Source organism: Corvus hawaiiensis, chromosome 4 (genome assembly GCF_020740725.1).
Source record: "Corvus hawaiiensis isolate bCorHaw1 chromosome 4, bCorHaw1.pri.cur, whole genome shotgun sequence".
Classification (NCBI taxonomy): Eukaryota; Metazoa; Chordata; class Aves; order Passeriformes; family Corvidae; genus Corvus; species Corvus hawaiiensis.
This window is the reverse complement of record NC_063216.1, coordinates 40,170,121-40,194,139: the sequence shown is the minus strand read 5'-3', so window position 1 is coordinate 40,194,139 and position 24,019 is coordinate 40,170,121. Positions and strand designations below refer to the sequence as shown.

Genomic DNA, 24,019 nt, shown 5'->3' with positions numbered 1-24,019 from the left:
TATTAAGGAAAAATACACGATCTGCTTCCTATAGCACCTATGTTTTCTGTATGAGATGTTTATCACTGATGAGGAAAAATTACTGCTTTTTTAAAAAATTCTTGAATTTTGATGAGCATGGAATAAATAAGGGTACAAATGTGAGACAGGCAAAAAGTAGTTAGGAGTAAGTAGCCAGCACCTTTTGGGGGTACACTGACCAGGGCAGCGGTACATGGACCACAGGAGGGAGCAAAGCTCTGGGGAGAGATTCTGTGGGCATAAACCAAGGCAAGGGATGCCTCCTGTTATGGCCAAGTGGAGCTCTTCAAGAGCATTGCTAGGAGCCAAGAGTAGTTCCCAGGACTGGGGAGATGCTGAGAGCCACCATTTCCATCTTGCACACCATGCCCATTAGCACCTGCAATTAGTTTCATCTAAACATAGTTTCAGAGACTATGTTTAAAGTAGGGTGGGAGTAAGGAGAGTTTTATCAAGAAGAGAAGCTTTTTATTCCCAGCACTGCCTAAGTGTCCCATATAAAACTAGATTTGTCAGTGGGTGCTACTTGCCACTTCCAAGATTTTTATTTCATGTCTGTAAGATTTTTATTTTATGTCTGTCTCAGGTTTGTGATCACTGTAGGACTGAATTTGATCAAAAATCGAACCAGATTCAGAAACAGTGTTATTGGCTCATTAATGTTACGAAGTTAACTTTCTCAAGTAATTTCTACAGTTACGGCTGCTTGTTGATTTGCAAAGATTGGTTCAGAAATGAACAGGAAAGCAAATTAAAATAGGAAATAATAGGAATAACTCAACTTTGCATTTGTTTGCGGTAGTGTTAGCAACTCTGAAAAGAAAGTTGATCTCCTTCGTTCAAGTAAAAACCTTAGCATGGGGAATTACAAGGTGCATGTGAATTTCCCTCAGGATACAGAAGAACCACAGAAGCTGTAGGTGAATAAACAGATATGCTGAGCCAAGGTGCAAAGGTGGGTTTTTTGTGCCTAGAATGCAAAATTAATGTACAGGCTGTAGAGCCGAAAGGTGTGGGATTGGGAAGGCACTAAATTTGAGTTTAAAGTACTAAAACACCAGTAAATCAAGACAACAAAGTATTCAAATCTTCTAAATGTTAAAATAACCCCACCCCACAAACAAAAATATTGGCAGAAACCTTTACGCCCCCCAATAACACTGAGTATGACTCATAGTTTTGTGAAATTTGATGAGTGGTGGCACAGAAACTGTTCTATCTACTACTGCAGATGGTAGGTTCCTTGGTTTTAAAAATACGAAAACAGCTTGATCTCATGTACCTTGGTTTAAAAATAAAGCTCTTTTTATAGCGTGTCTCAATTTTGACAAACACACTGTGCTGTAAATATTGGATTCCAAGTATAAGCATGTTTTAAAAGCCTAAACCAGACTCTTATTTTAGGGGTAGCCTGATCCTCTGAGTTTGTGAAGTCTTTAGCAAGAGGAGTCACAGCTGAGCATAATAGCTCTTTAACTCCAAAGTTCAGCTTTGAATTTAAAAATGCATTTCTTGGTTTGGTAACTTACTTAAATTTAATTTCAAAAGTGTGTAAATTCTAAATTATACACCTATTTTTGTGATGGTAAACATAGAATAAATCTCCAGGAGTGAAATGCAATTGAATATATAAGTAAAATGATTTCTTCTTAATGTTACAGAGCACAGATAATTCAAATATATCTATAATTGCTCAGAACAAAAAGTGCTTTGACAATGATATTGTTTGCTCGAAGAATGTTTTCATCACTGTTGGAGATACTGAGATTTATTTTAGTGAACCTTCTGAGAAACAGGTTAGTTATTTTCTTTCCTTTTTGTGTTGCCCTTTAAGATAAGCACTGCAAATTTACAGCTCTAAAGGAGCATGTTTTTGGAAAGTGTCTCTCAGTCTGAGTTAATACAGTACAAGTGCTTAGGCCAGGATAAAGCAGCAGGTCCCAGGACACATCTTTTTTTTTTTTTTTGCCCCGAGTTCTATTTGTCCTACAAAGAAGATTGCTCAAAAGTCTCAAGGAGCTGGAACATACTGGCATTTATGAGTTTCTTTCCACTTGGTTTTGAAAGGGAAACCAAAGTATGAAGCAAACTTGAATGACTGAAAAGACAAAATATCAAAGTATTAAACAGTTCCATTAATATTATTGATTCAGCTATATGCTGAAGTATTCTTCAATATAAATTTTGCTGTTATCTGTTTGTATACCTTGGTAGCACTACTTTAGCAGATCTTAATAAATATTCGTTTGTGTCAGAAGACTCTAGGGGCACAGGAAAACAAATCTAACTATCAGCTCTGGAAGGCTGGATACTATACTGTGATACACTTTCCAGAACAGGACATTACAATTCTATGGGATAAGAAGACAATGATGCATGTTAAAGTTGGACCTCGATGGAAGGTGAGCCAAAATATAAACCTGAGATTTTGTGTAGATTCTCTATATTGCTAATGTGATCTTTTATTGAGTAACCGTGTATTCTTTTCTTCAAGACTCCCAGTGGTATAGCTTTTTATCACTGTGTTCAGTGGCTAGCATTTCCCAGGTAAGAAGAGATGGAGAATGCAACTTCCGAAGAGAAGGAGTGGTTGCTACATGTATGCTTACCCCATTGCTTGATACACGGCAACCTTGGACATATGCAGGGATTCAGCTCTGACTCAAAGATACTTTGGGGGCTCAAAGGGAGGGGTAGTTTTGAGATACCCAGTTCACTGTGTGTTCGCATAATTGCTAAAGCCAATGGAAAAGAAGCTTCCATATCTAGTGACATGGAAGATGGCAAGTTTGCAGTACAGATTGCATTAGACTGATGATAGATCTGCAACCTGGGATGTAACAGAGGCTTCTGAGATGAACAGATAAGAGTCACATCTTGGGTTTAACTTAAAAAGTCAAAATACAGGAAAGGATGTAGACAAAAACTTACATTTAAACCTGAAAGATATATCGTGACAGGATTCTGTCATGATGCAAGCAAGAATTCAAGGCTTCTTCTTTTGCCAGTTGCTCTTCTATTTTCCATTCCTATGTCATCATCTACCTTGGTGTTTCTGCAACTCAGTCTTTGGGTGCTGGCAGAGTAACCATATCTGTGCAATTCAGAGTTACAGTTCTCCTTTGTTTCAAACATGAACACATGTATTAAGGTGGGGCTCATTCAGCAAAAGAAAAGAAAGCATGCTAGGCTAGAACACAGTATCAGATTTTCTGAAGTGTAAGTCAAAGCTATAATGACCATCTAATGTGGTTTTAAAGCAAAATTATTATAGGCTTCTGTCCAAATAGCTGTAACATACTTACTTCACCTACAGGTTGATTTATCAGTCAACAATACACATGGAGAAAAAAATTTCTTCTGTTTTTGAGTAAGCTAGCAGGGAGCTGAGGTTCCATTCAGGAACACAAATTCTTCCAGTTCATTCTGTTTCCAATGACTGTTTCTTCCAGAGGCTCCAGTTCAGTAAGATGTCTGCAGCAGACCTTAAGAAAAAAGAACTCATTAGCGTGAGGCACAACACTCTAAAAATCCAACTTTACTTTTTACTGTTGCGCAGAAATATCTATTTTAATATATATTTATGGGTGTATGCATGTCTACGTAGTTTTTGCATCAGAAGTGCATACCCAACACAATAAAGTTGCAGCTGTGTCTTTTATAACTGCTATTACAAATGTTCTAGCTATTGTGAGCTAAAATTAGAGTTAACAAGTTTTAATGACAACACCTAGTCAGGCTTCACAATCATGAGGTAATTCACCTGAACTTTTGACTTTTGGACTGGAAGCACTACTAAGCTTTCAGAAAAAAATATTACTAGATTCCAGTCCATTTTCACAGGCAGGCACTAAGAACAAGTTCTGGAAAACAAGAAGAAAACCACTGATTTATGTTAAAAGATATTTGCAATATGGAACTGCAGGCATAGCAGAGCATCAGATATTTTCAAAATATAAGTCAGATTTGCATTCACCCTTTTCACTTAAAATTTTTATATTCCATGTGTGTCATTTGGGCCAATTATTGACTGTTAGTTTATGAAAAAATTTCTTCTCCTTCAGGGCAAACTGGCAGGCTTGTGTGGAAATTTTGACAAATATACTTCAAATGATCTGACTACATCAAACAACATGGAGGTGAGAAATGCACAGGTGTTTGGAGACAGCTGGGTATTAGGACAGGTAAGTCCCATGTCCAATAAAAATTTAGAGAAAAAACATTATAATTTTAATTTCTAAATGAGCACATTGTAAGCACACGATGTACAGATATTTTCTAAATTTATGGTCACTGTATAACAGGACATTTTAAATTTTGTGTCTGTAGAGGTGAAATGTGTTAATAATGTCTTGTGTCATAGCAAACATATCCTGAATTTAAATGAAACCAAACAATCTCTTTAGGGCAGGATATGTTTTCCCCTATGTAAAACAATTATAATTGTCTGGATTTCAGTATTCTACAAAGTTAGGTACACTGCTTCTGATATTTTTGATTAATCCCAATTTTAAAAACAATTGTAATTTCTCTGGGATTGGAGGCATCAGGATACCAAAAGTAAACAGAATCTGAATGCTGGAAAGAAGTGGTCTGGAAAAGAGTTTCTGAACACTGAAAATAAAACAAAGATTTATTTTAGTTGCACTTTGTAAACAGAGTAAACTGATGAAGCAGAGGTGGTGAAGGGATGGGCAGAAAAGGCTCAGAACAGCAATAGGCACAGTCCAGTATGGAAACTTGGTTTCTGAGGAGAAGGAAGGAGGAGGCTGTGGAGAGCAGATGGCCATAACTCTGGTTTATAACACAGGAGAATAGGATTTTCATTAATTTGTGCTGAGATGTGAAGTTTTATAGCCTTGTGGACCTCCTGAAAAATCATTATTTGTAAAGCTCTCTGTAGCAGGTTGGGTTTGTAACCGGACAGAAACACCAATTTAGTGTAGTGGTTTGGTCCAAAATACTCATTACTGCTTATCTTCTGTGAGACAAGAATTAGGAGAAAGGCAAAGCAGGCACCAAACTTGAAAGAATATAAAGAAGTTTATTAACAGACCTAAAAGAGGGAAAAAAAATTATACCACCTTCAGAACTCTCCTCCTCCCCCCCACCTTCCTCCCTTCTCCCACTGACAATGTAAAAAGACAACCCTTAAGATGTTCAGTCTGTTTACCACTTCCATAATAACCTTGTTCAGTCCATTTAGGAAGAGGAGTCTCTCTTGCTCATGCTATGGAAACATTATCACAACGAGCCAGCCGCCCACTTCCAAATATTGTTCAGTCCATTTAGGAAGAGGAGTCTCTCTGCCTGCATGTGAGTCCCTTCCCCCAACTTGCAGCTTTTCCCACAACTGCTTTTGAGGGTCCACTCTTGAAGTTTTTTGGGGTACAATTTTAAGGTTGAGCCGTTCTGAAACAAAAGTTCTCTTCACCCATCTCTGGGAGCATTTAATCTCTAAGAACAGAGGCCCTTCTCCTTCCCTGGGAGCAAAGGGTCTTCCTCATCTTCATCTTTAGGACTATCTCTGGGAGCATCTCTAGGAACTGAGGTTTTCTTCTTTTCCATTTGGAGCAAAAGTCCTCATCACTTCCATCTCTCCCTGTTCAAACTTCTCATGAAATTACAGCTGCTTCAGCATCTGCCTATCTCAGCGCAGGTGCTTTTGCTTACGAGTTGAATTGAACACTCCACCCTCCATATCTTCATGAAATTACAACGGGATACTCTGATATATCATAGCTTCACAACAGAATTTCAGCTTTAAGCATCTCCTCTTTCTCTTCCCTCAGGTTTTCAGCTCTTCACAGCACTAAAAGGGTTAATCTCACGTAGCTGGAATATGGCTTATCACAGTGGAGAGGAGGGGGAGCCGAGCTCCTCTGGCTGCCCACAGCAGGACTGCGAGGGGAGTTCCACGGCTGGAACAGGTCCATCGGCTCCAGGATGGCCGTGGCCCGGCCCGGCCTGGCCCAAGCAGGGCCTGGGCTGGGCGCACTGGGCCCCGCACGGGGCCCGCAGCCACCTGTCCCAGCGCCGGAAACGAGAGAGAGCCTCTGCCTCAGGGTTTCTATTCTTAAGTGTGGATCACAGAGGCGGTCACAACTTTAAGTGGCTTAAAGAATTGTCTATATTCAAGCTGGCCAGCTGATAGGTTCTGTCAAGTCATAGAGGAAGCTGTAAGCACTCCTTTGCAGAACATCACTTCCGGGACTATGCTTTGCTAACCTATGACATTCTCCCTTTGGATGTCTGTCAGGACCAGTTTTTAATCTGTTCTCTCCTTGACACAGCAGAAAATTGACTAAATGTTTCTCACCTCATGAAAGAATGCTTTGGAATAGAGATTTTGAGGCTTCTCTGCCTCAATATCTCCATTCATTGTACATAAAACATTTAAATTTTGTAAGGAAACAGGGCAAATGTTTGAAGAATTACTGCTCATCTAGATGGTCGTACATAAACAAATGTGTAAATACTTTGTATGAAGTGTGTGAATTTTTCTTTTTCAATTTATCAGTTCAGCGTCTCCCTTAAAAAGCACAGCACATTAACTTGCAGGATGTTACAACTTTTGCTTATGCCGCCCAGACTTTCACCTTACCTTTTGGTGGAGATCTATATTTATAAAATATCATGTAATCTCCTAATGTCTGTGTCTGCCAGAACATTCAGGATCTAAGTTCGACCTTGGTCTTACTGCTAGGCTGTGCTCAGGCAGACTTGACACTTCATCTGCCCCCGCAGTAGGCCTTAGGGATTTTTTCAGAAAGGACCTTTGGCCTTTATGAAGGTGTATCCTGGTCACCATTTCTGAAAAATCTAAATACTGTAAAGCCAGAGGCCTAAAACCCAGCTCTGCCACTGGGAAATGTTCTTGTATGAGCACTGTGAAGCATGAGATGCTTCTCCTTCCTGGGATTGGCCACACATTCCCTCACAGCAGTGTCTGAGCAACTGCACAGGAGGGCAGCACAGGTGGGTGACTGCACTGCAGCTGAGGCTGCTGTGGGACACCCCGATGATGCCTGTGGATTTGTCGTCATACCCTCCTGGTGCGTTACACCCACCTTCCCTGCTGCACCTAGACAGCATGGTTTTGGATGAACTTGTGTTCTCTGAGCTTGAATGTCCCTTTCCTGTATTTTTCTGTTCTTTTGTTTTTCTTTTTGAAGAGACCCTTTAAGTGATGCTGTTGTACCTCAGCCATTTTCGAGTTATCATGATGATCTTTGACTCTATTTTTTTTAATGAGTTGCTCCCTTCCTACCACTGCGGCTTTATTTGAACTAACAGGGCTAAAGCCATCTGTAGTATGACTCCATTTAAAGTCAGTGCAAAACCACCCAGGATGGATTTGGACTATGTATTTGTTTGTGATGTTACAGTTGGTTGCTCTGGTAATGATTATAATGTGTCGCAAAGAAAACATTTTGTCTTTATGCATTGAACAGACAGCAGGAACATTTTTGTGCTTTAGAACGAAACACAGATTCTTTTTTGTGCAAATGTTTTCAATTATAACAACAAATCATGGAAAGAAGATGAAGAAGATAGCATTTAAATTTTTTGTTTTCTGATTATGTAAGTATTGAATTATATAATATTGTGGTGTACCTGATAAACACAGCTACCTATAAAATATTTGTGGTGTTCTTCCTTGTTTTCAAGTGCAAGAGCCCAAATGAAACACTGAGACCATGTGAAGTACATCAGAGCAAGTTCCCTTATGCCAAAAAGGAATGCTCAATTTTATACAGTGATCTTTTTGCACCTTGTCGCAATGTGGTAAGTTTATTAAATATTCAAGATATGCTGTCATGAAAATAATAAAATTCCAGTAATTAACTTCTTCTTGCCATTACCCTCAGTCTGAATGTGAGGATACAGAGTAAATCCCTGCAAGTATCTCTGTGTGGGTGCGCTATGTTTGTGCAGAGCTCCTTGTTCCTTTCAAGACTGGAATCTAAATATAGTAGTGGTAACAGAGTTGTGAGTTAGTCGACTGAATAATCAAGGTTCTATTCTCTAGGTTTTATTTATACCTTTTATCTATATAGGTAGCTAAATTTTTATAAATTATAAATTTGTATAAATGGAAGGACTCTAAAATAAAGTGTATGTGTAATGCACCTACAGCTTAGCTCAAATGGTTTTATTTTGTTAAGTGTCCTGCTCTATATAGAAATAAATATGAAAGAGCAAGATTTCAGCTTCAGAGCTATTGGTATTTTTAACTGTTTGACAGCTTATCATCTGGTTTTATCAAAACTTTGAAGTTTGGTGTCCTTGTTTTCCCAATATCTGGCTGAGCCTGGGGCTTGAGTTATGAGAATGTCCTTTAGTTAAGTCTAGACAAGGTGGGGACAACAAAAGTTTGTGTGATAATCTTTTATGGCATTTTAATCCACCCGTTACCAATGCAAGACCTGCTTTATACACTTTTCTCTATTTCCAATTTTAGCCTCCCAATGGTATTTAGGTGCTTCTTTACACCTGTGCAAACAAGAACCACTATGACATTTCATCTCAGTCTCTTGCTTTCTTCATGATTATTAATACTAAATGATGTCATTAACCGTCCCAGCTGAACCTCCTGACTTTCAGGACTGAAGCTGGACATGAACATGATTAAGAATTTGCCTGTGTAGGAGGTTGCAGTAGCTTAACCCAAGAGATTTATTAATGTTGACTTAAGTTACTATGTAAAGAATTTTCTGAGTATGTGCCTGAGAACATAATGATGAGTGTATTTTCAAAGTGCCAAATAATAAATAAAATGGAACTTCTGAGGGTTTTTAAGAAAGTGTATTATTATAGCAACTTAGAAAGACCTTTTCTCTTGAACATTCGTTTTCTATATCCACGTTGTGATTAGAATTTGCAAATATGATGCCAAAAATTTAGCATAATTATATTTAAAAATCTATGCCAGGTGCAAAACATGTAATTTAATAAGTAGTCAAATATTTCCACATGTACATATTTATCTTGTATGGGACAGTCTGTAAAGCAAACATCTTTCATGTGTTTTTAGGACCTATTAATCAGCATGTGAAAGTACAGCTTCTGCAAATGTAATGTAAAGTGACCTCCTATCGAGGGCATGTGCAGCTGACTGCTGGGTGGGGGACTGGGTGCCGAGAAAAAAGCCCAAGCAGAGACTGACATTGGGGGCATGGAAAAATAATAGATGTGGGCTTTTTGTTGCTTTTTGTTGCTCCTGCTATGTGGGTGATTGAAGAGCCTGCAGTGCATGCAGGCAAACTCCTGCCTGTGGGACAGGTGGCCTTGGAGTTCAACTCAGGCAGCAATGCCCGGTTTTCAGGGAGACAAAATCTTGCATCTCTGGCTGGCAGCAACTGATGGATTGCAGTTGTCCAGATAAGCACTGAATTCAACAGGGTCTGAGGAACCTGAACACTTGCAGATAAAAAGGTCTTCCTCATAATTCCTGAACTCAGCAGAAGCTTTGGCCCAAGGCTCCCAGTTTGTCACAAGAGCAGGATATTGCTGACCCGTGGAGAGATGCTGTTATTCAGGCATGAGAGACAGGTTGAGGTCTTTGGGGCCAGTTTGCTGTTTGGTGATTCCTACAAAGCTACTACTGCCATTTTCAATGGAGCTAATTCTCGTGTGTGTCCCTCACATCCCCAGGGGTATCCCTGTTTTCAAAACAAGTAAAAGAATGAAAGCACAGTAACATCTCCCTGCACTTGATCCAGTCCCTGCCAGCTTCTAGCAGCTGCCAGCTGAGAAGCTGTCTTTGTGTTAGATAAGTGCTGCTTTGTTACTGTGATGGTATTTCTGTAATCTGATGTGTGCCATTTGAGTGCTGTACAACTGAGCTCAACCAGAGACTAAACTGAAGAAAAGCATTTCTTTAAACATTCCATGTGTTGAGTAAGAGCACTGTTTCGGAAATATTGCTCAATATTACGAAAAAGATGATTTAAACTCAAGAAATAGTGTATCATGTAAAACCATGAAATATTGTGATAGGATTTTAGAGTGAGAATGTCGTTTTCTGATCTAATGAAGTTTTGTGGGCAAATTATATTAAAATCTTTATAAGTACAGAAATATTTTTTTTCTGCCCAATGTCACCAGTGGTCTTAATCTTTCTGTCCCTGGGAAAAATCCCCTCTACAACTTATTAATTTAATAACTTGGTAATCAGAGTTGCAGCTCTGATTTTGTTGTTCATGCAAAACTGACAGGATGACTAGAGATGGCAGTATTTGCCTTATGAGAGCAGAACTGCCAGCTTCAATAATTCTCTAAAGTTGATGAACAGCAGGTGTGTGGACAAGCATGTTAATAGTCACTGACTGAATTTTTCTTTTGACCTGTAACTTAGGTATAAGCTGATCATTTGAAGTGTACTTTTTGTGTAGGAATATGCCCAAACTTTGAAAAATACCTTATTTTTGTGTTTAATTCTTTCAGTCAATCCAGAAGTAAAACTCCTGCTGAAAATGCTGCAAGAGGAATTTGTACAGCTCATGCAATTAAGCCACCTATTTTTCTTCTTTTTTTCCCCCCCTGTAGATTGATGTCACTTCTTTTATCAAAAATTGTCACACAGATACATGCAACTGCAATCTTGGTGGGGACTGTGAGTGTTTGTGTACCAGTATTGCAGCTTATGCCCACAAGTGCTGCCAGCAGGGAGCAGCAATTCATTGGCGATCTCCTTTGCTCTGTGGTAGGTACCTCAGCTGGCCATGCACCAGAGCTCGTCTGGGAGGCATCTCTGGCTTTTTTCTGCCCAGTTGTACAAATATGACAGAAGCAGAGGGATAATAAACACAGTTCACATCTCTCAAGCTGTCTCTGTGTTAGCTGTGTAGTTCTTATACACCTAAATTTACTGTTTTGCTGCAAAGGGCTGGCTGTGCTCAGGATGTGTTTGTGCAGAGACTGTGGGAAAGGCACTGGTGGATGTCCAGTTTTCTGTGTAGGGCTGCAAAGAGATCCAGTTCATTCTTCTTTTCATTGACAGCAAGAAGGGTTCTTGGCTGTAGAATAATTCCTGCTTCAGGCCTGCTGTCACTGAACAGAGGTCTAAGGAAATAAAATCACTGACTGAAATATCTTGTGGGACATGAAACTTCCTCTGCTGAAAGTGAGCTTTACATTTTTAGAATGCAGATATGCAAGGATTCTCTTGTTACTTTGTAGTAATAATAATAATAATGTGCTTGTTTTCTTTTACTTTTAGCGTATGACTGTGAATATTACAACCAAGGTATGTAGTATTTGATATTCCTGTTTAAAAAACTCAGTTAATTTACGGGCTCTTTCTTTGACTTGCTGTATGTAGTTTTAACATTGCTTTTATTTTTAATGAGGGAAGATTAGTGGCCCAGCTGTGTTGAATGATCCTAGTAATCCCTAATATCTCCATTAATAACTTCATAATGTGCAGTGTGGGAGGTGGATTGATCCATCATCCTACAACATATGGTAGCAGTCAGGGAGAAGCTCCAGAAGGATGTTACCTTGTGTTTGTACTATAAATTTCAGAGCTGGGACCTACAACATTTGGACTTCAATAGGCTACGGGATTTTATGCACAAGTCTCACAGTACCATGCTGTAAATAGAACAGTACCTTAGAATGAGAGTGGTATTCATTTAACAGAATAAATTCCTGTGTCATCTGCTCTAATATTTGGATACTGTGTACATGCTTTGTAGGGAGCAATAGATACTGAAAAGGGAAACGTGACTAAGTGCAATGACATGAATCTGACTTCTAACATTTTTTGATGACTAGGATGACTTGCATCCTATAATGAGCATCATTATAAAGATGGTTTTTTTCTCCTCCTGTCAGGCCTAGTACAGTAGTAGCATGTAAATCATGCTAGGTATGGCTGACTTTCCACAATTACTTTGTAATAGGGACTTTTATCTTACTCAAGAAGTTTTAAGGACATGGTTTTGATGGTGAACATCATCCTAGTGATAGGTTGATGGTTGAACCGGATGATCTTAAAGGTCTTCTGACCTCAATTATTCTATAATTCTATGAAAAAGCAGGAAGGGGTACTGGTTTGGCTAATTTTTTTCATATAGTTAACATGAATTTAATTAACGTATTTTGTATTTGTGATGACAGTGGTATTTTAGCTACTGCTTACATAGATCAAGACTATTCCCAGTTCTCATGCTGATCTACCAGTAAGCAAGCTGGGGATGCACAAGAAGTTAGAGAGGACAGAGTTGGGACAGCTGACCCCAGCTGACTAAAGGGATGTTGCAGAACACATGGTGTTGTGTTCAGCAACAGAAATCAGAGGGGATTTGCTGGGGCTGGCATTGCTTAGGGTCCACCTACATAGTGGTCAGCTGGTGGTGAAGAATTTTGGTTTTTTCATCACTTTTCTTGCAATTGGCTTTTTTTTTTGCTTCCTTTTCTTTTTCCTTATTTCTCTATAAACAAAACTCAAACCAAATCATTATTTATCTGTCTTTATTTCCACCCACGAGTTTTTTTCAGTTCTTCCCCTTTAATTCTTTTGTGAGATGTGGGGTGAGTGACCAGGTGTGTAGTGCTTAGCTGCCTGTCAGGGTTAAGGCCAAGGACAGTTATGCATGTTACCACTACCAAGTGGAACCAAGTGGAAAATTAAGACGTAAGTTTTGTATGTTAGGTGATGATGATTTTTCTTTTTCTATTTGATTTTTCTTCCCTTAGGTCTTGGTGAAGGACCCTATATTTTGGCAAGTTTTGGAGTGAATGACACAATTATAGGGGCTAATGTATCCAGCAGAAGGATATTTCCCCTGCCTAGAACCGGAGCACACAGAAATGTAATTTTCAGTTTCATGATAACTCCAGGTCTTTTCAAAGACAAAGATTTATGTAAGTGTTCTCAGGGGTTTTGCTAATGGTGAGATACGTATCTCGAACTATATGAATGATTTTTGCTGCATCTTCTAAATGTCCTAAAATAGTCTAGATATTTTTAGTTATTGGAGTAAGTGGCCAATTTCAAAATGAAGGAGGGATTAAATTTTTAGGGTTTTTTTTAATATTAGACAGCCTCACTTCCAGCTTTAAAGTTGACTTTTCAAGAATTGTTTTAGAAATATTACAAAATAGAATAACTTTGTGAAAAAATCCAGTTAGTTTGTATAAGTGGAAACCAGTGAATTTTATACAAGTATCTAGCAAATATCAACACTGAATGTCAATGCAGGATATTTTTGTCTCCAGTAAAATCTGTTCTACTTTATGTTTTCACCTTATTTGTTACTTTTCCTGACCTAGAAAATGTGCAACTTAGAATGATCAATCTATTTCTGCATTGTTAACAAGCAGCATCTCTATGCAATGTAGAAGGTAGTTAGGTGAACAGCTGAATCCTAAGCTCTATTTTTCACTTATTGAGCCTTACCCAAACTATGCAACAAAAATAAATGTTTAAATATTTTCCCTTCTGTAATTATTTTTCTTTCTTCACATATATGAAATTTGTGACAAATCAATAAAGATTTTGTCATTGCTTTCTCAAATAATTTAATTTGTTGAAAAAATCACAAACCCTCAAAAATCAGCAGCCCAAAAGAAGTTCTGTCTCCACAGAAGAATTTCAAACTAAGTTTACAAACATTTCGTTGTTTATTGCCATGGGGAAATTAGGTTTTTAGATGTGATTTTGAAATGGAAAATACATACAACAGAAGAATTAATTCAGTCTTGTCAATTCCCCATGTAAAGTGGAAGTAAAACATTCATTATCTCTGTGCAATACACAGGTGACTTTCACATAGAAATGAGGGATAAGATAGTATTCCTCTTGAATGAAGAACTTCAAGACTTTATTCAAGTTGAAAATCAGCTACTAAGTCAATCTTCTTATAAATTAATGCATTTTCAGAGAATTTTTTTCACTTTTGATTTGTGGTAGAGCAAATAGAGGTCAAGTCTCTTATTTGGCCACAGATTTTCTTACTGTATTTCTGGATATGACTGTATATAAAAAAAGCCTGACCTCAATGTTCTTACAACATGATATTATTTACCAATGAAATTTTGGCACTGCTAAGCTGTCAGACATTTGTCCAAACTTGAGAAAAACTCCCAAGATATGCAAGTTCCAGTATGAGACTGCTTATGAATCATTTTTGAAGGTTAGTAGCAGTAGGCTGAATGCAGTTTTGATCTAACTGATTAGCTGCCTGGTAGTTCTGGATTATATGATCATTTGAAGTCTCTTTTAGGTCCTGCACTGCATTTCTAACTCTTCTGTGCAACCTAAAGCTGAATTTTTTTTTTTTTTGGTGAAAAACAGGTTTTTAAAAGGAGCCACTTAACAGCCAATATGTAGGATTTAATCTCAATTATAAGTTGTTTTCTGTGAAAATCTCATTATCTTTATTATTTTTTCTTTCTTCTGTGGAAGCTCTATCTCTTGTTTCCTTTGAATCTGCTGAAAGACCAAACTACTTTCTGTATGTACATGACAATGAAACCATTGGGTTGGAGCAGTGGCAAGCAAGTGCCTCCTTTCAGAGACGAGCCACCTTCTTCCACCACCAGGGTCTCTGGAGTCCAGGGCTCAGTGCCTTCGAACTGCACAGTAAAAAAGGCTTTTTCATCATTCTCACCTCATCCAGTGTTAAAGTGGAAAAGTACGATGATTCAGAAGAATTCAAATATTTCAGTAGCTTTAGTATTGAAGGTAAATTTTGCATAATCCCTAGGGATAAACATTCTTTTTCTGCTTGCCTTCAGAGCACTTTCTTTCTTTCTTGTCTCTCATCAGCTGTAGTAACAAACTTTTTATCCTATTTTTAATTACTTTCTTTGTCTTCCATTCCATCTCAAAATGCTATTATTTTCTAATTTTTGCAGATATGATGGTCACTTTATCTTTGAACTATATTTTCATTGGTTTACTCTTTCAAAAAGGAAGTGGCATGTCACAAAAGGATGTATGTTAATATCTCATTAGTAGTCTATAGATATCTATTCTTTTAAATGAATTGAGTAATTGTATTACATGTGCAACCAACAGTATCTTCACTATGTTTAACTGATCTTTTAGGTTTTGAAACAGAGTATATTCTAAAAGTGAATAGCTATTTTTATTGTCAAAGCTTGAAATGTCTTTTAGCTTGAATGAATTTAAAATACTTGAAACTGAACAAAATCTCACATTTTTTGAAAGTTCTAAAGAATTTGTCTACTTGGTTTTCATTTTTTCATTTATCTGAAAATCCCAATGTATGTTATAGCAAAGGCCGTAAATGTATTGTTTATTGACTATAAAATCAATAAATAATACCCTTTCTTTCCTTCTCAGAACTCAGTGCTTCTGTGCCTTACAGAAGGATGTGTGAATGGCGATATGAATCTTGTGCTAATCCTTGTTTTAAGACATGTAGTGATCCTGAAGGAATAGCATGTAAATTTCTTCCTCTGTAAGTAAAATTCGTCTCATACTGCTACTGTATTGTTTTTCGTATTAAGCATACCATATGCATTCTGAGAATTACTGCTGCTGCAATATGCATTTATTTTTACTACCCCAATTTCAATATCACTCTTATGAGAAACTCTTACAAGTCATATGAAAACATTGGTTACAAGCCTCTCACTTCCCACCGTTTGTATTCCCTTTAACATGTGATTTCCAACACAAGAATGAGGGTTTGTATTTAGCCCAGAGGATTAGCTTCTGGTAGTGGTTAAGTAGAAAGCTATTAAATTAAATGAACGTTATTTCCTTCTATGGGTTTGTAGTTGCATCCTAAACCAGCATACCATGATGCTAAAACAACACGCTGTCTGGTGTTTACATGAGAGAGATCAAAAATTGTAGGAATAATAAGGGAGAAATACGCCCTCTCCTGTAAGAACAGGGAACTTTTATACTGGGAGATGCCCATCAACGTGAAGAGAGGCATTTCAGAGCGGTGATGTTACCTTGTGATTTAGTAAACAGGTTTCCTGTCTCCATGGTTCTTCCCTGACCTCTATGAAACCACAGTAAACTAAGAGGAAAAATGCCTAAAAGCACAAAGCACAATGTGGTGGAAAATAAAGGATATTTTAGATTTCAGACTCCCTAGGCATATGCAATTTATGATCAGTAATACTATTAATATTACTAATTTTCTCTGTTCGTATTCTAAGCTTTTTCCTTATGGGAACACTTATTGTTAATGTCATGATTTTCCTATTGAATAGTCCCCCCAGAATGAAAAAAGGCTTGGGAATATAGTGGTTTGTCTGCATTCTCTGACGTTGAAAGGACACAAGAAAAAGGCTTTATAGAGTCAGTCTAAATATTTTGATATCAAAAATGAACATATCTGGGTAAAACAACAGTCTTGTAGAAGAAGTTCAGCATTCTGTGGAAAACCTTTCTGCTTCAGGATCTAAACTTCCACCTAGTTGTGGAAGCAGAATGGTCCAAAGCTATCATGTTCATCAGCCTATGCAAATAATGATTAACACTTTAGAAATAGAATTATGCTGCTCAATAACTTTTTTACCTTGAAATGCCTCAAAATGCTATGTTCATCATTTCATTGGAAAGTTTTCAGAACTCTGAAAAGACAGTCTAATGGTTTGTTTGGCCAAAACAAAATAATTTAAAATTAACTTGTACTTCTACTGTGGCTTTAGAGTTGACTATGCAATATTTTAAAGGGTTGAAGGATGCATGCCATACTGTCCCAAAAACATGATCCTTGATGAGGTCACACTTAGATGTGTTTATCCAGAAGACTGTAAGTATACTTTATTCTGTTGATCTACTCTTACAAATTACTCTAGAGATCTCAGGAAAGGATTAATCAAATGTACATTTTTTTAAATTAAATGCTTTCTCAGAACACCTTTCTGTTGAAGATAGTCTCTCTGGGACATAGACTCCATTTCCAATCATCCAAAATACGGCTTCTGCATTCAAACAAGTTATATTTCAAGTTGAATTCTCGTATTTCTCTAATAGTGGGTCATATATAACCTTTTGTGATTATGTTATACCCAGAGCAACTATATATTTAACTATATAATGCTAGTATATTATGCATCTGTAAGGAAGAGATCCCAGATGAAAGACGCAGAGATGTGACAAAATGTTCAGTCTTTTCAGAGAATGACACACCACTAAAAAATTCAGCTCATCTATTTCATAATTTCTGGTGTGCAAAGATACCACATTATTTGCTTATTTTGGGGGATAAAGTATTATTTTAATATTAAAATGTCACTTTAATATTGTATCTTATTTTATTGTACAGATTTTGAATTAAATACATTATGCTTGATATTTGCTAGTACAAAGTTATCTCGTATAGTATACTATATTCTAATGATGTATTTGTTTCAAATATTTTACTATTTTGGATTTACTGAATTTTCTGTGGAATTGCCTTGTTGCTTCAAACCTGCTCTGCAAAATCAAGGTTTTCACCAATAATAAAAATTAACTACTTTCATTTCTGCAGAGAAAATTAGAAAACATTTTGAGTCAGCTGAGTTCCTCAAAGTCATCAGATGACCTGGAACCATTGGCAAGATGTGATTTGCTAATATTTAAATGGGGTTTGATATTTAAATGGGCAGTAGATAGATTTGCTATTTTTATTTTCTAATAATACATAAAAGACAGTTAAACACACATTTTTCCTTTTAGGCATACCTGTGACACCTACAGAATCAGAAACTGGACTGAAACCTTCACCGTTAATCTCTCACATGGGTGCTACCACAGAGAGATTTCCTCAGACACCTCCTTTACTTGTTACTTCAGGGAATGAATCAACTCACATCAGTGTGACAGACAAAATAACCATGAGTGCAAACACAGCTTCAAGGGGAATTAATATGTCGGCACAATCCATTACAGACTTTTATTCATTGGAAGCATCTAATGCAGCCACCTATTCAACATTTTCATTACCAAGTACAGTGGAGCCTTCTGATGTACTTCACAGCACAGCCAGCCTTAGTGCCCTTTCCAAACCCATCCCTTCAACAGATTTTCCAATTCTTCTTCAAGCCTCAGCAGTCACTTCACATACTGCCCGCTCTAATGCATCTATAACTTTACCCATTACAATAACAACTCCAACAACCCTGCTCAGTGCAAGTCTTATTCCAACACATTCTGCAGTGTTAACACCCACTTCCCTAGTGGTAGTTTCCTTTTTCACTCGAAACATGAACCAGTCAGCTAGGAACAGTTCGACCTTCCTCAGCACTAACAACTTTAACCTCCGAGATATCTTTTGTCACTTCTGAGCTGCCTGCAGGGATTGGGAAGAGTAGGAGTCCTTCAGTAAGTCATCCTAAGGGAGCAGAAATACACTCTGAAGTGTCTTTGTCTGCCTTGCTGGCTGACAGAGCAACTTTCATAAGACCTGTATTTCTTCTAGGTCCACGATTGACACTAAGCACATCTACTTCTCCTATATCTGCTTTGTCTGTTAGAACTAGGTCTGGCGTTACTCAAACTGCGGTTTACCCAACACCCATTTCTGCACTGACTTCAACTGCTCCTCAAATTCCAATGACTACTAGATTTTCTAGCTCTAAGACAAGTTTTCCTCAATTAATCACAGTTTCATATTTCAAAACAGCAAAACCCTTGTCTAAAACTTCTCTGATATCATGAAATGCTAGTTCTTCAACTAATTTTCCTCCAAAGCCATTTTCATCTTCAGTGCAAATTTCAATGAGTGTTCCTGAGCAGACATCTCCATTAAAAAAGGGCAGTATTTCTGCTGCTCTGCCAATAATGACAATATCTTCACCTCAAGTTGTTTCTCAAATCCCTATAAACACTTCTTCAAGTCCTGCAACATGCATGGTATCTACACCAGTGCATTCTCTGTTTACCTCCCTGAAGCCCAAAGCTATAGCAGGTGCCATGGTTACCTCTGAAAGTCTTTACACAGTACCTTCTGGTGCTTCCATTCCTCCAGTCAATTCAACAATCTTTGATAGGTCTGTAGTAAGTAAAGCCTCCACAGAAAATAAGCATATAATGCACACTGATTTATTTTCATTGTCATCCATTTCTAAAAAGCCAATGAAATCCATTATGTCTACACTCTTCCCTCTCAGGACATTGGTATTACCTCTAAATGCTACATCAATAACCACTTCAGAACTTACAGAGTACCCAAAAAGTTCAGATACAGTATTGAAAACTGACCCTGTGGCTCAAAGTTCAGGCACTTTCATTTCCAAAGATCTTCCTTTTACAAGGTCATTATCTTTATTTACAACCTTGTTATCAACATAAGTACCATATTATGTGACATCTCAGACTACAAGTTCTTCATTTATTCTCATAGTCAGTAGCACATCATCACTAACACAAAATATAAGTGCTACCCAAGCATCAGTTTCATCTCTAGATACACAAGGAACTTCAAAAATTCCAATTATAGACCTTGTAACTTCTGTGGATTTTTCTAAATTCACTTTAAAAATAAGTCTCTCTACCAACTTTTCAGCTGCACTAAAAACATCCATTGCAATGCCCTCTTTACTAATGCCTACAACTTCTGACGTCACTTTAGTAAGCCAGCCCTCTATGCTTTCACCTCCTCCTAAGATCACTCCTATCTCTAATGTTTCTCTAGGAAAGCCGAGTTCTTCGGTAAGTTCTTCAGAAGATGATGGAAAAATATCAGCCATATCAGCTGGAATCATCACTCCGTCCACTACACCAATGATCACGAACACAACAGTGAATGCTACATCCTCAAAAGCACCTTATATTTTTGCAAAAATGCTGCCTAGTTCTTCAGCCAGTTTATTAGTTACTTCAGGAGCTACCCTAGCCTCTAGGATCACAACAAAAACCACTGATTCTTTTGTCATCAATTTGGATTTTTATATGGCTTCAGCTTCAGTTCCTACCACCATAGAAGCACACAAATCTTTATTTACAACTGCAGTAACTCAAGCTTCACAGAGCACTAGAGAAACTTCAAAGATTAACTTAATGAAAACAACTGGTACTACAAGTCCATTATCACAGATGAAGAGTACCTCATACATAGCATCAGAAGTTGAATACACAACTTCATTTGAAAAAACTGTGGATATTTCAGAAGGTGGTCAGACTTCACATGAGCAAAGAAATGCTACCAAGATGAAGACAACCACAACTGACAAATCTTCCCCACCTTATTTGCCAGTAACTGCAGTTCAGAGTTTGCTTTTTTCAAGAAATACAACCTCAGTCAAAAATATCTCTGTTTCTGGAGTCCTGGGTGTAACAACATCAGATACGTCCAAAATGCCAACACAGAAACCCATTACACCTTACTTTAGTGTAACAGAGGCCACAGAGCTGCAAACCAGAACTATAATAGATACATCTCATTCTAGTGGTAGAATGGCTCTGCTTTCCTCTTCAGAAATGACGCCTGTAGCTGACAAGGCTTACTTTGGCACCATGATGCATACACTGATGTCTACATCTTCTGAGTGTGTGGTATGATCAGTCTTACTTGCCCCTACATGTTAAAATATATATTAATTTTCAGTCCATTCTGTTATTCTACCTATCTGAGATTTAAAATATTTCCTATTTTCTATTTAATTTACTTTTAAAAAAAATTCTCAGTTATTCTTAGAGAATAGTTTTATTGCTGCTCTTACATTGCCCTGATATATTCTGCAACTTGGATGTATTGCTCTGAAAAAAAAAAGGCTTTAAAGCCATGTTATTGTTCTAGATAGCTAAATATATTTCTGAGCTGCAGAAAAAGGCATAATCCTTGGAATTTTGGTGTTTCTGCATAATCTCACCCTGACTTTCCTTTTTCCACTTGTTTCTTTGTCATAGGGTTTAAAATGATGGGAATGCATGGTTTTCTGTTTCTTAAAATGCTTCAGATTATTACTGATGATAACGTGTAGCCTCAATGCATAATGCTTTACATAGGGTATTCCACCAAAGCTGGATGGAACAGGAAGGGTGTGAATGAATGGACATGCATCATTGTCACTGGTTACTACCACACAGATGCAAGTCATTCCAAAATAAGCAATGAGGAGCAGGTAGATGTGGTAAATCTCTCTCAGACCTGGGAGATGGACAAGTAATTTCTTGGACTTCATAAGACCAATGAAGTTAAAGTTGACTCTGGTTGTTTTTTCCTTATATGACAGCCGAGATACCTCGAACCTGTTGACAAATGTAGCCAGTATGTCTGTGTTAATATGGGTTGGATGTTATACAATCTTTCAAGGAACTGCCCTAAGGATGTGCTGAAGCCAGGTTGTGGTTTTCGAGGAATGCCTGTTCAAGTTAACACTGATAGCTGTTGTCCAGAATGGGAATGTCCCTGTAAGTTGCTGTTTTATTTTTAAGTAAAACATGGAGCCTTGGTACATTTCAATTAATAAAATATAGGGTTATTACAATGAGAATGAGGGGTTAAACAGTGGAATGAATTAAAAAGAGGTATTCATCAGCAAAGCAGAACGAAATATACTGAATTTTGGTACCTTTGAATTGACATTCAGGAGAAGCAAAATATTTTTTTTTTAATGAAAACATTGAGATGACATCTGCAATGCGAACACCAATATTTCTCAGCTGAGACTTTTCAGAATTTTTATCAGTAGAAATGTTAAGATTTCAACATTTCATGAAGAAAAATAAATTAAATACTAGATTTTCTGAAAGACAGAACCCTCATATTTCATTTAGCTCTAATTGCAGTTTTTATTCAAATGCAGAAACTGGTGGATGAATGTCTGCAGGGGGAACAAAAAGGCTAAAGACAAGTCATATTTAAAACCTTGTAGTATTAATGAAATCAATATTGCACTTTATATTTGCTTCAACATGAGACAGAAAAGTCCCTTGTCAGTATTTCAAATATCTATCTATCTATCTATCTATCTATATTTATGCATGTATTTTATCTCACACTGTGCAGATTCATTAACCTTGCCTTTAAAACATTGACTTAAGTGAAAATTGTCACCAATTTAAACATTCTCCCCTACCCTGGGCACACAGAAGCAGGTTAAGGTATTTCCACTGAGTAACCTAAACACTTTCTTCTGCTTATGGCTGAATATGCTGCCTGCAGAACAAGGTCATCTATCTATCTATCTACTATGAATGTATATGCAAAAGCAAATAATATTAGAACTGAAAGCTTTTAGAAATGCCCTGTATTCAGTTTTGTGGTAACCTCATTAAATGACAGTTCTTTTTTAGGTCAGTGTTCTGTACTGTCTGAACTGAGTGTTATTACGTTTGATGGAAACAACATAGCCCTCTGCAATATGGCTTCCTATGTTTTAGTCAAGTTACCAGGAGAAATTATTGTTGCTCATATTGAAAAATGTCCTGCTAATCAGGTAAAATTTTTGAATTTATGTAATAATTATAATTGTTCCTTGAATTTTTGTGTTATAAGTTTGAAATTCTGCAAAAATATGTCAATTAAAACTTATACATAAAAGCCATACTCAATGAAAAATGCCAAGTTGTTTAATTTTCAAGAAGCATGCTTAATAATGCTGTCTAGAGAAAAAAATTTTATCTTGAGTTGAATACTAATTGTTGTGTTATAAGGAAATTCAAATGTAAGTTCCTTTTAAATTATCATAGGTGACATAACTTCTGAATATGCATGTCTCCTTTCAGGTTCTTCACACAGAAGTGTTCCTGTAACCTTGAATTTGTACTGTACAATATGGTCAAAATACAAAAATATTTTTAATAGTCAAAAATTATATTTTGTAGTTATTTTAGGAAAGTATTAATGACTTTGTGATGAGCTGTTCTTTGTAGTTGTCTAACTCTTGTCTACACAGGGGATTTGACCACTCTATTTTTAGATTGCCAGTTTAGATCAGGTCAGTCTCATCCTTAGAGTCTGTACAAATATTTCCTTTGCATTGTCGACAGTCCTAGTTTATGCAGCCCTTGAGCAACTGGATTGAGTCCATCTTTGGTTTGTCGACAAACCAGTCAGTGATGAGGGGCTTCAACAGGCTTCTAGCCTTCCCATCTCTCTTATTACTCTCACTGGGCAACTGTATGTTCGAACTTTAAGACCGTTAAGGGCATTGCATTGTTTTAGAGGTTTTCTATTAAATTGCTCTCTTGTTTCCTGGTTGCAGTCTAGAGGAGCGAATGCAGAACACATATGCAGATGAGTTTTAGAAGTCTGCATGTTTAGTTCTTCATGAGGTATTTTTTGAAAGGGCCTTTCGGCATATGCACAGAATTTGCTGCAGAGTGTGTATTTTTTATTATTTGTAAGGAATATATTAAATAAATTTAATTATGTAGCTGATTGTAGAAGAACATTAAAGACAAAGAAAATAGTAACTTTTTTTTCTAAATAAAATGCTGCTGATTATTATTGCGCTTCTAATTTATTTTTGTTTTCCAGAGTGCAAATTCAATAAGAAAACTAGTAAGTGCTTACTTATTTTGCTAATTATAAAATGCATTAATATTAAAAGATATTATTAAAGTAATAAAAAAAATTCCAATAGCACAGGCACAGAATTAGAAAAATGATAGTAACAAAACTTGTTTGTTGCTTTTCTTTCAAGGTGCCACCAGCAAACACTTCAGGGCTCTGTTTTAAGAAATTGAATGTCACAACACACACATGTCAAATACTTATCAATCGTTTAGCAAGAAAAGTAAGTATATATCAGCAGTGTGTGTACTCTTAAAAAATAGCTGGAAAGCTATTCTGTTGTAGAATGTGATATATCAGAATTAAAATGAAACACAGGATTAGGACTACTTTTGCAGTTCAGGTTCCCAGTAATTCATGCTATGCTAGAAGCAAAACAATATACATTTCTGGTACCATGCTTCACTTAAATGTCATTTTTCCAAAATGACATTTTAAAGTTCTTTTAAGATTTTTAAGAAGCTGCAAAAGCAGTTATGCCTGAGACTATACTTCCAGAAACCCTAGAACCCTAGACATGATAAATTCTTAAGCTACTTTTCCTGCTAGTCAGT

The 24,019-nt window shown here is 37.0% G+C and overlaps 1 protein-coding gene across 2 annotated transcripts in view; it reads left to right on the top strand.

Annotated features, from left to right (window-relative positions):
• Positions 1-24,019, top strand: part of OTOGL (otogelin like) — a 94,850-nt gene that overhangs the window by 45,005 nt on the left and 25,826 nt on the right. For both annotated transcript variants that reach the window (XM_048302318.1, XM_048302319.1), the window contains exons 26-41: positions 1,683-1,817; positions 2,277-2,423; positions 4,086-4,205; positions 7,693-7,809; positions 10,573-10,729; positions 11,246-11,272; positions 12,727-12,894; positions 14,438-14,716; positions 15,341-15,458; positions 16,693-16,772; positions 17,684-17,953; positions 19,641-20,500; positions 21,181-21,358; positions 22,244-22,386; positions 23,430-23,453; positions 23,596-23,688. In XM_048302318.1, coding sequence (XP_048158275.1) covers positions 1,683-1,817; positions 2,277-2,423; positions 4,086-4,205; positions 7,693-7,809; positions 10,573-10,729; positions 11,246-11,272; positions 12,727-12,894; positions 14,438-14,716; positions 15,341-15,458; positions 16,693-16,772; positions 17,684-17,953; positions 19,641-20,500; positions 21,181-21,358; positions 22,244-22,386; positions 23,430-23,453; positions 23,596-23,688 — 2,916 coding nt within the window. The remainder of the gene's footprint in view (positions 1-1,682; positions 1,818-2,276; positions 2,424-4,085; positions 4,206-7,692; positions 7,810-10,572; positions 10,730-11,245; positions 11,273-12,726; positions 12,895-14,437; positions 14,717-15,340; positions 15,459-16,692; positions 16,773-17,683; positions 17,954-19,640; positions 20,501-21,180; positions 21,359-22,243; positions 22,387-23,429; positions 23,454-23,595; positions 23,689-24,019) is intronic.